This window comes from Arachis ipaensis, chromosome B2 (genome assembly GCF_059453495.1).
Source record: "Arachis ipaensis isolate K30076 ecotype BB chromosome B2, ASM5945349v1, whole genome shotgun sequence".
Classification (NCBI taxonomy): domain Eukaryota; kingdom Viridiplantae; phylum Streptophyta; class Magnoliopsida; order Fabales; family Fabaceae; genus Arachis; species Arachis ipaensis.
In genome coordinates this window covers 123,641,837-123,654,006 of record NC_142437.1, presented here as the reverse complement: position 1 = coordinate 123,654,006, position 12,170 = coordinate 123,641,837, and the positions used below count along the sequence as shown (strand labels likewise).

Here is a 12,170-nt window from a genome sequence, read left to right as displayed (position 1 = left end):
AACAAATAATTAAATTCATTGTAAATATATGGCTAACAGCCAAAAAACAGATATGGATTTGGTGCCAGTAGTTGGGAATAATTCTTTAGTTTCTTATTGAATGAGAGAACTTAATTTCATTTAATTTATATAAATGAAATAATTAAATAAATACCTTAGCTTCGATTCATAGGTAAATTATATTCCTTTAGAGAAATACTATTTTTTTATTTCTAAAACATAATTAATGCTTTAAAATATTTACATACATCAGTTACTTATTATAATTTTTATTTATCATTTTTAAATATTAAAAATAAATAAATGGTTTAAATATTTTTTAGAATGCAAGTTAAATTTGCTGAGAAATTATGCAAATGTTTTTATTTTTTCTATTTAGTGTAATATGGTCGGTAGCTAGGAACTTTCCAAGGAGATTGGATTTGATCTCATCTAATCTGATTTTGATAAGTGATTTAATTTAATCAAATGAATTTAATTAGTAGGTAAATGCTAATTTACTATGGATCATGTGCCTCTCATGTACTGTGTTACATCACTCTTCTCTATTATTATATTAATTAATTAATATGTATTATTTTGTAGTGGGAACACTCTTATTCTTATTATAAAATTTGCTGAGTGTGAGTGCCAAGCTAGTTAATTTATTTATTTATTTTTTTAACAAAATGAACGCAACAACTAACACTACAATAATGATTGATGATAATGATATATGATAATTTAGAGGACAAAATACATATATAAATTAATTGGAGATAAATATTACACAATTCTATTAAATTGAAAAATATTATTTAAAATCTTTTAAAAATATATTTTTATGTAATTCAAATCAACCTCATTTGATTTAGACAAATCAACATTAATTTGAATTAGTCCTATTCGAATTAGTAGTGATGTTTGTGATTCGAATTTGTCCAATTCAAATTATGCATATATGTACTCATAGAGGAGTTTAAATGAGAATGATTCAAATTATACACCACGTGATCAATACTAATTCGACCCTAACTCATTCGAATTAGTCCACAGTTTGTTGCACATGGTAATTTGAAACAGACTGTTTTCATTTACACACGATTTAGGCAGCCCAAGGTAATTCGAATTGTACAAAATTCGAATTGTACAAATTTTTATAATATTCTTAACATTTTTTAAGTAGTTTTTTTAATTGTTTTGCATGGAATAAAATATTATGTGGGATAATTTAAATAAATTTATTAAAAAATACATTTACTCAAATTTCAAGTACAATACTCTTCTACATAATTAATAATTTAAAATTAAAAAAATTATTTTATTTCATGCAAAGCATTAAAAAAAGATTAAATTTAAGTGCAAATATTCATGCATGTACTCAAATTTTATTACTCTACATAATCATAATAATTTAAAAATTAAAAAAATATTTTATTCCATACAAAACAACCAAAAAAAATATTTTATTCCATGCAAAATAATTTTTAAAAAAATTACTTAGAAGATGTTAAGAGTACTATAAAAATTTGTAATGTTATAATAATTTAAATAAATACATGATACAAAAATTAATAATTGAAGAATTAAAAAAATTATTTTAAATTAAAAAAAATTAAAAATTAATAGCTTAAACCGTGTGTAAATCGAAACAGCTTGTTTTGAATTACGATGTCCAACAAAATATGAGCTAATTCAAATGAGTTAGGGTCGAATTAATGTTGATCACGTGGTATATAATTCGAATCACCTGATTCAAACTACCTTAAGAATTCATACATGTATCGAATTGGATAAATTCAAATTACAAGTATTACTACTAATTTAAATAGGACTAATTCGAATTATTATTAGTTTGTCTAGTTCAAATAGGAGTTATTCGAATTATATAAAAATATACTTTTAAAAATTCACGTAACATTTCTCAATTTGATAGAATTATATAATATTTATATAATATTTGTCTCCTTTGTTTATATATATATATATATATATATATATGCATTTTGCCCTAAATTAAATTGAATAGTCGATTTAATTTAAATTTTTTATATTTGAACGCCCCTACCAATTACCATTTCACTCCAGGGTTCACACTCCACACTTGTTCTAAATCTCCCAAATCTGATTTGAATTCAAAACGATATCCTCAAGACAAAATCGATAACTTGATTGGAGTATCCTTCATAGGCCATAGCTGACAGCTCCAACAACTCTTCCCAATGGGAGACCCCAACCACCACGAGAACCACGACGCACCCACTCAAGTGAGTGGGACAACACGCGCCATCATAAGCGTCGTTGACCACAACCTTCCCTATGACGACTACAACCTCTACGATGTCATCTTCCACACCCACACCATCCACACTCTCCTCACCACTTCTCCCTCCCTTGTCGACACCTGGCTCTCCGACACCCTCAACCACCACTCCTCCTCCACCACCACCACCACTGTCCTTGTCGGTCTCGACATCGAGTGGCGTCCCAACGCCCACCGCAACTCCAACAACCCAGTCGCCACTCTCCAGCTCTGCATCGGCAACCGCTGCCTCGTCTTCCAGATCCTTCACTCCCCCTCGGTTCCGCAGTCTCTCGTTGACTTTCTCGTTAACGAGGGACACACTTTCCTCGGCGTGGGAGTCGAGGAGGATGTGGAGAAGCTTTTAGAAGACTACAACCTCAACGTGAAAAATTTCGTTGACCTGAGGGATTTGGCGGAGAACGTGCTGGGTGAGAGTGAGATGAAAAGAGCGGGCCTGAAGAGTCTAGCGGAGAGGGTGCTCGGATTGGAGATCGAGAAGCCTAAGAGGATCAGTCGAAGCCGCTGGGATAACGCGTGGCTCACGGCGGAACAGGTTCAATACGCTTGCATTGATGCTTTCGTGTCGTTCGAAGTTGGAAGAATGCTGTATGGGTTTGTAAATGGAAACGGTTCTTGATTTTTTATTTTTTATTTGTGGAATCTGTTTCTTCTTGGTATTAATTAGTTGTACAAGTAATGGTTGTGTTGTGGTCAGCGCCCACCTGGTTAATTTCTCTTGCAATTTCGGGATCTATCTACTGTGATTTGTTCTTTTTCTTTTTGAATCAAGAATGTATGGCTATGATAGATTTGTAGTTGTTTACTCGTTTAAGGTTTTAGCATGTATGATGTTTGAGGACCAAGAAAGTAAAGCAGATTATGCATGACAGAAAGTGATGACGGTATTCACCACAACGTGCATTTGGTACTCTCTAAAGGAATAGGAAGGTACTCCGCCTCCTTTTAGCATATCCGCCTCCTTTTAGCATACCCATTGCTACGGTTTCAATTTTGAATTTTTGATGAACTGCTATTTTAATTGAATCTGAAGAAGGTGTTCAAGAGGGAAATATTTTACTAAGTAAATTAAAAAAATATATATTTGTAAGGATAAATTAAAATAATATTAAATATTAATTTTTCATTTTGGGAGTGGAAAAGATTTAGATGCATTCACCTTAATTATGTTTTTTTTAACACAAAAAGTCTTATGGTTAACATTATATTAACAAATTTTAATAACCAAATCAATTCTTAATTTTTATTTTGTTAAACACATTATTTTTATGTTAAATTTGGTAAAAAATTAGATAAATTAATTTTATTATTATTTAATAAAAGACACAACAGCCCTTAATAATTTGTAAAACTTTTACATAAGTCCTCTTTATATAAATGAACAATACCATGCAAGGACTGATTTGTCTAATGCTATAAAAGTTTAGGAACTTATTTAGTGATTAAAATTGGTTAAAGTTTAAAATATCTCCCAAAAAATTTTAGGGACTATCTTAGATTATTTTTCTTTTTAACTTTGACATTGACAGCTTTTAGGATAAAAAATCTAAATAAACCAATACCAACCCAATAAAAAGTATATTTAATACTAAATTAAAAAAATAATTATAAATACTTTTTATAAAATATTAAAAAATCTCATTATAAATTATAAATAATTATTTTTTAACTAATTTAATCAAAATATATTTTTGTCTTTTTGGTAAATAAAATATAAATAATTAATTATTAACTAATCTTAGCAATGTATTTTCTATAAATAATACGTATAATTTATATAACTTTTGTATATACATTATGTATTTATTTTTATAATGTACCTCTTGTTTTATAATAATAATGTTTGAAAGTCAAAGAAAATCAGTTAAAATAGTTTAAATTTATTTTATTTAATATTTATTAATTATCGTTACAATTAATAAATATTAAATAAGATAAATTTGATAAAAGTTAAAATTTTTAATTGAAAAAGTTTTTTTTCGATAAAGTTATAAAGTTAAATTTTTAATAATTTATTGAACATTTATTAAAATAAAAAATTTAAAATTTTTATTAATAACAATCTTAGCATGTATTTTTAGAAGTTAAAATACATCATAACTAAATTCAAAATTAATTGATGTTCTACTAAAATTAAATACAAAATAAAATAAGAATATTTTTATGTGAGTTGGATATTATTGTGGTCAATGGATTCAATGCTAACTTATCAACAAAATATAATATTTTTGGCAAATATTTCACTAATTTTAAATATTAAAGACAAAATTCTAAATTTTAAATTTTAAAATATAAAAAATATAAGTTATTAACTCAAAATATTAACTAATATTGATAAAAAGTGTTAACCTTAGTATTTTTTTTTTTAAATGCTAAAAGATCAATAGAATTATAAATAATTATTTGTAGTTTATAATGAGATTTTTTAATAATATATAGAAAATATTTATAATTATTATTTTTTTAATTTATTATTGAATGTAATGTCTATTGTATTTATTATATGTATTATTAAATACTCTTTATTGTATTCTTTATATACGTTTGCACAATAGTAAATCGAGTTATAATAAATTTATTTATATAGGCTGGCAAATGCATTGAAGTGTGTTTGATTTATTGCTTATGTTACGTCTATGATAAATCAAATTGAACTCTTCGATTTACTAGAAACCTAACTATACATGTATAAATCGAATAAGTCTCATTCAATTTACTAACAACAATGCTAATTTGAATATGGCTGCATCGATTGATTTACATAAAAATGTTCAATTTGGGATATGCACCTAAGGGTGATTTGTATAAATTTAGGTTGGCATTGGTGTGAGCTCCACTTACTTAAATGAACTAGTGAATTAACTAACATAGTTAAGAGTACCCTCCAAAAAATATAAAATAAGCTGAAAGGGATGGACAAGCTTGATCCAAACATAAAGGCCCAACAACTTATGAAGAAGCCCAATAGAGAATAATTGATTGTAACTAACAAGTTATGGTCAGATGAAATGGACAACTCCCCCATCTTAAGTTACATTCACACATATAAAGATTCTATCTACTATTTGACTTTCCTCAAAATTCGAATTTAGATACAACATATTAAAAGATAAAACATATAGCCACTCAACCAACAAACAAAAAACAACACAAGCTATGGTCATTTTTATACACGTGACATCACCACTTATGCAAATCATCACATATATTGCCCTATATATGCATTAGCAATATTTGCTTATTTCATAACATATATTTATTTATTTGTTGATAATATAGAAATTCCAACTTAATTGTTTACATTGTGCCAGCATCTATCCCCAAGAATGGCGCCTTATTGCTTGTAAACACCATGTGTACTATTATTAATAAAAACATTTAAAAAGAATTAATAAAAATTCATTGAGATCTTCTCTCATTGGACTATTGGAGTTAGATACTTCATTTGGATCAAACTATAAGTATAAATTCTCTCTTTTATAATTTCATATAACAATTTAATTGAGTTGCCATTAAAGAAATACAAACTATTTGAATTTTAAAAAGATTACACAATTAATCAATTAAATATTATCACATCACATCAAAATTAAACTCTTATTATACTTACAAAATGTGTATATAAGAAAATTATTTGAATTATATGTTTAAGTTTGTTCAAGAAAAATAAAATGAGAAAGTAGAGAACATTGCAAATGATTCACAATTCATTGCACATTGCAAAGGCAATGGTAACATAATTTTCATTGAAGCTCTTTTTTTTTTCCACAATACTTTTTGGACTACCCTCATTTTTGTGTATACTACTACCACTTACTAGGGGGCATCATCATCAACCACTAAAGTTGGAAAAACCAAAAAGAACAAAAAAAAAAAGGATGATGTATTGAATTTCCTACGGTTCCTAAAATGCCCATGTGTGACTCTCATATATTTATATATATAATAATATTTACCCAAAATACATATAATAAATAAACCAAAAAATAAAGCTATTGTAGGATTTAAAATTTTTTTTTCCATCAATTTCCTCCAACTACTAATTAAGAGTCTTGATCTTTGATCATATTTAATCACATGGCAACTTCTGATTCAGGCACGTAATTTAGCCTGTCTTCCCAAACCAACTTGGATACAACCTCATCTTGTTCAGGTACATGTTCCTGTTTAATTTCCAAAAACAAAAAAAAAATTTATTTATTTTTTAATTATTGTTTATTAATTAACCTCAAACTCAATAAAGACATGTAGCATATTATCATGCCCCCACTTGCTATAATAGCAACTTGCATGAACAAAAAGTATCACACCTTTACTATCATTATATGACTTTCCCATTATTTTATTTCATTTTTTAAAATCAACTTAAACCCAAGTTGAACAATTAACCTTTACCTATAGAAAAGTTAGCAGGTGTATCGAAAATATCGGTGTTTCAGTTATTTTAACCGTTGATTTTAATTAATATATATTATATTTTTTTATAATTCAAATCAACAATTAAAACAACTAAAACCGATATTCCCGATATACCTGAAACTCTTCCTAACCTTTTAAGTCTTTGTTTGGTTGAAACATCTAAAAGAATATGAACATATGTGGCATTATTGGCCCACTTGGTTTAGCAATAGCAAAAAAAAGGTACATAATTTCATTTCTTTTTTTTTTTTGTGGATAATAAATTAATGATAACCCTAAATCCAAATTGGATAAATAACTAACCAAGTAATAGTCAAAATAAAATAAATAAACAAGTAATAAATCTAAATGGGACAAAACCTCTCATTTTGAAAAAAAAAATTATATACACATAAAAATCAATTATCATATATATATATACATATATATATATATATATATATATATATTTCACCCTCCTTTTTATATAAATTATTAATTTAATGACCGATTTTTTGTATACACATCATAATTGTCAAAACTAAACCGGTAATCGAACCGATTAAATTATTGGATCACTAAGTTACTAATTCAATCGGTAGATTACTGGTTAAACCGGTTGACTCAAAAAAATCTTAACGAAGCACAAAAACTTGAAGATAATTATGATTATTAATTTGAAAAGTGAAATTAAAGGATGAATACCTCAAGTTCTGTGACCAATTGTTTGGCTGTGGGTGCTGACACAATTATGCGACGTGCCTTTGGAGAAATAAAGCCTTCATCAACGGCTTTGTCTATGAAACTTAACAATGAATTGTAAAACCCATCCACATTCAACAGCCCCACCTACACCACCAAATTAATAATTAAATTAAATTACTATCATTAAAAATTTATTCCAAATATATATTCACCAGTCTTCCATTTGACCAACAACTTTATTTGTTTTTGTCTTGTTCCCTTGTTAATTAATATTTAATTATACATATTTATGAAAATAGTGGCATGTCTTTCTCCAATTCAAACGGAGAGAACCATCAAATAATGTAACGTGACAACGATTAACTATAACAAAATCTTAGTCTATCTTCTCATGTGAATCTTATTATTGTCCTAACATGATCAAACATTAAACCGTATTAAGGTTAACAAGACACAATTAGAAAATTAACTAAGACGCGTATCTTAGTAACATGACAACATTATAATATATAAGAAAATTAATCATGGAACAACCATATAATTAATATATATAAGAAAATTATGGAGACAATGAAATAATGACATTGAATATTGCATATCATGCAACATGTGGAGGCAAAGTTGATGAAGGAAACATTAACATAATAACAAATACATTTTGAGTTTTTGACTTGATAATTTTTCCATAAAAAACAAGTTCTATGTTTATAGGTGTATTCCATTATTATAGAGAGATCATCATATATAAGTGGCAAATGAAACTCGCTTTGTTTATTTTATTAAAATATCATATATTCCATTCCCACCTTTCAGGCATATATATCTTTCATGGTTACTTATTATATAATATTATGTTAGTTAAAGTTGTATTATGACACTAATTTTGGTCAACCAAGTTCATAACTAACGTCATTAGTATCTCCCCTTATCTACAATAATATTAGAAGAGAGAAAACAAAATAAAATAACATAAATAAGAAAGAAAATACTGTGTCATCATCAATGACCTAATATAACTTGATTTATCCATTCACATTTAAAAAGAATTAAATAAATAAATAAATAATGTAGTTTCGTATATTATTTACCGGTTTGCTATGGATACCAAGCTGCGCCCATGTAATAATTTCCAGCAATTCCTCAAGTGTTCCATAACCACCTAAATGTTTGAAAATAACAAAACATCATTAGTTTTTTAAAAAAAATAACTAATAACAAAACCTAAGGGTGTCTTGAATATAATTAGTAGATTATATACTCAAATAGGTCTTAAAAAAAATTTTATTATATATTATTTTTACTTAAAAAATAACTACAAAAAAAATTATTTTTGTTAAAATCTAAAAGGTTTATTGTAATAATTTTTTAAGGACAAAAACGTCCGACAAAATTTTTTAAAAAACTATTTGAGTATATACTCTAATTATTTTTATATTGTTAAAATATGATAGATAGATATCATATTTTTGACAATATATATGTCGGTACAGAATACGATAATAATTATGTTCAAAAAATACATCGCGCGCGCGCAAACGCGGTCAACTAAAAATGAATACCAGGTAGGGCAATGAAGGCATCAGCTTGACGAGCCATCTCAGCTTTCCTTTGGTGCATATCAGATACTGCTCTCACTTCACCAATTGGATCACCAGTTATCTACATTATTTCCAACATTCAAATTAATTAATCAACTAATTTAATTTACATATGATTAACCCTGTATCAATAAGCTTATTACTCGTCATTGATGAGGTATCTTATGTTAGGGAAATTAAAACATTAATTGGAACCGAGATTAATTAATTTTAGTTACCTCTCTTGGCATGAGACTTTTGGGGATTACCCTGTTACAAAGAAATTAACAAGGTTAAGCCTTCACTCAAAAGAAGAATGAATTATGAATTAAAGAATTTAATTTTGATTCAATTATATAACGATACATCAAATATGAACTATGTATAAATAATTATCTAAAAGAACGGATGTAATTGTATGACTATATAAAATGTTTTTTAGTATTTAAAATGATTGATAAAAGGAACAACTTTAGACCAATAATAATGATGAAACAAAACATAAACATCGATGAATAAAAAAATATAAGCATGTCTTCAAAGTAGGGTACGTAGTGAAAACAAAACGGTGGCTCCAATTCCTACGCCAAAGAAGCTTCTACCTTAGAAATAAGGACTAAAAGGGATTCACCTTTATCCAATAAAGTTTCTAAACCATCAATAAAAAATTAAAGGTCACACACTATTACTTAATTTAATCAATAAATAAATTAAAACCTACATATGTTTAAGAACGACTAATTAAGACCTATATGTGTTTAGCTGTCCAAAAATAATTAATTTAATACAAGTAATTTACATTTCTATTTTATTTTTTACATCCAAAATTGGGAATTTTTTGTTTTTTCTTAAAAGAAAAAAATATTGAAGAATTGTCCCACGTTGCAAGCATTTGATCCAATGATGTCTTACGTTGAACTCATTTCCATGGGAAACAAGAAAACACGCATGGGGTCACAAGGTAACATAGAAGGAATACAACACTCTTTTCTAGTAATCACCAAAATGATTAACTTTGTCTATCATCACACACACATACATATACATACATAATAGCAAAAAAGAAAAAAGTTATTGGTAAATAAAATCTACAAAAAAGTGTTAGCTTACCCTAAAAAAATACATCATTTCTTTTGTATTTATACCATAAGCTAGGGTTTGTTATCACCTCATGCAAAACATGCAAATTATTTTTGATATTGGGGGTGAAAATTGTATTTTTTAGGATTATGGATAATAAATGTGTTATTTTCAAATGTAGAACTTTTTTATTTAAAATATGGAAATCGGACCCTCCGATTTATTTGGGAATAAAAATCGAACCATCCGATTTACAAAAAACAAAAAATCGGATCCTCCGATTTATAAATTTTTTTAAAAAAAAATCATAACAAACAAATCGGAGAATCCGATTTGATATTTAAAAAATTTTAAAAATCAAGTTACAAAGTAATCGATAGCTCCGATTACTAATTCTCGTATCAAAATAAAATACATGCACACACTAACAGAATTGAATTGCACACATTTATCTTCTATAATAAAAAATTTTAGCGCAAAATATTTTTTAAGTTTTTATTTACATTATGTGTTAGCATAATATATTTTTATCTCAATATATATATATATATATATATATATATATATAATTATTCAGCTAAAGAGGTCAAACAATTTAAAGATTTACAATATTATTTTGTGAGAATAACAACCTAAATTAAATTTATATGGATTGAAAATTGAAGATGAAATGTTGAGAGAGAGGGGAAGAGAACAAACCCTAGGACATGGCGGCCACCATCATGAACAGCCTGAGAAACAAGCCCCATCAACCCCACACTCCCACCTCCATACACAAGATCAATCCTTTTCTCAACCTTCACAATAAAAAAATTAAAAAATATTAAATAAAAATAAAATAGACGCGTGTCACTAAAACCTCATCATGATAACGAAAAAACAAAACCAAACACAACCAATATCACATGTTTTTATTATATTCAATTTAGTGGAGAGATTGGTGATAAGCAATAAAATCATTCTTTGGTTGTAAATAGAAATAAAAAAGAAAAAAAATGGGTTTTTTTTTTTCTTGGTCATGTAAAATTGTTGGAGTGTAATGATACCAAGATTGCACGTTTGGCAGAAACTAGAGAAATGCAGAAAGTACGAATTTGGTTTCATAGTTTCCATTTATTTTCTTTCTTATAATTATTCTTATTCATGCAATCTATTCTTTCTATTTATTCAATAATTAAAAAAATGTGCATATCACTTGAATACACAAAATATTTTTATTTTTGTTATTTACATGGAAAAATTAAATAAATATTATAAAGAAAATAATATGGATCATGCAAGAAGGCTGCACAACTGACAGAAAGTTTCCAGCTAGAAGCTAGCTAGCAATATTTCTCTCTCTCTTCTCTCTCTCTCTCTCATGAGAAACTTGTAACCTAATTAATAACCATCTTCTCATTCTTCAACGATCATCATACCCTAGCGTTGAGGCTGAGTATTCATTATTGGGCCTTAAACTAATAAATAATAATAATAATAATAAAAAGAAAAGAAAGTGGAAGAAGCAACAATCACCCACTAACTTCAGAATAAGAAACAAGAGCATGTATGGTATTTGTAACTAAATCCAAAATATAAAGATTAAAAAGATTCAAACAATAAAAGGTTGAAAAATGGAGAAAATTAAATTAAGGTAAAAGTAAAAAATAAATAGACTAAGATTTTCTCTTAAGAATAACAAGAAAATCTTTAAAAATAAGAGATAAAAAAATAATTTAGTTGCCATACACTATGAAGGTTTAGAAAAAATTGATATCACATACATAGAAACAAAAAGAACAAATAAAGAAAAAAAACAAATTAAAGAAAAACAATAAGAAGAAGGAGAAGAAGCAAAGTTAAATTAAAACTATGAAAACATTATTTATTTATTTATTTATTAATATTAATTACCAGCTCTTTTCCAAGTTGAACAGCAGCTTCCTGGTAACTAGCTTTGTTTCCGGAACTGCTTCCACAATACACACAAATCCTCTTGAATCTTGATTTGGTTTCTTCCATTTTTTGTGTGTTTCTTTGAGAAGCCTAATAAAAACAACCACAAAAAGGGTATGAATGAATGAATAAATTTGAAAGAAGCTTTTTGTTTTGTATGTGTGTGAAAGAGA

The 12,170-nt window shown here is 27.0% G+C and overlaps 2 protein-coding genes across 2 annotated transcripts; one reads left to right on the top strand and one right to left on the bottom strand.

Moving 5' to 3' along the window:
* Positions 1-2,081: 2,081 nt before the first annotated feature.
* Positions 2,082-3,116, top strand: LOC107626357 (3'-5' exonuclease-like). The gene has a single exon (XM_016329226.3). It carries the CDS (start codon positions 2,202-2,204, stop codon positions 2,919-2,921), a length of 720 nt encoding a protein of 239 aa, XP_016184712.1. The 5' UTR covers positions 2,082-2,201; the 3' UTR covers positions 2,922-3,116.
* Positions 3,117-6,127: 3,011 nt separating this feature from the next.
* On the bottom strand, positions 6,128-12,161 carry LOC107628601 (cytokinin riboside 5'-monophosphate phosphoribohydrolase LOG7). The gene is made up of 7 exons (XM_016331229.3): positions 11,956-12,161; positions 10,762-10,859; positions 9,222-9,252; positions 8,965-9,064; positions 8,494-8,564; positions 7,406-7,549; positions 6,128-6,465 (listed from the first exon to the last, which is right to left on the bottom strand). The coding sequence occupies exons 1-7, from the start codon at positions 12,061-12,063 to the stop codon at positions 6,376-6,378; spliced, it is 642 nt and encodes a 213-aa protein (XP_016186715.1). The 5' UTR covers positions 12,064-12,161; the 3' UTR covers positions 6,128-6,375.
* Positions 12,162-12,170: the final 9 nt, after the last annotated feature.

Bases quoted from the DNA above. Each gene is read 5' to 3' on its own strand.
- LOC107626357 (XM_016329226.3), top strand. From the start codon at position 2,202: ATGGGAGACCCCAACCACCACGAGAACCACGACGCACCCACTCAAGTG.
- LOC107628601 (XM_016331229.3), bottom strand. From the start codon at position 12,063: ATGGAAGAAACCAAATCAAGATTCAAGAGGATTTGTGTGTATTGTGGA. The intron at 10,860-11,955 runs GTAATTAATATT...TTTATTGTGAAG, and splicing joins TTCAACTTGGAAAAGAGCTG to GTTGAGAAAAGGATTGATCT. The intron at 6,466-7,405 runs GTATTCATCCTT...GAAATTAAACAG, and splicing joins AATTGGTCACAGAACTTGAG to GAACATGTACCTGAACAAGA.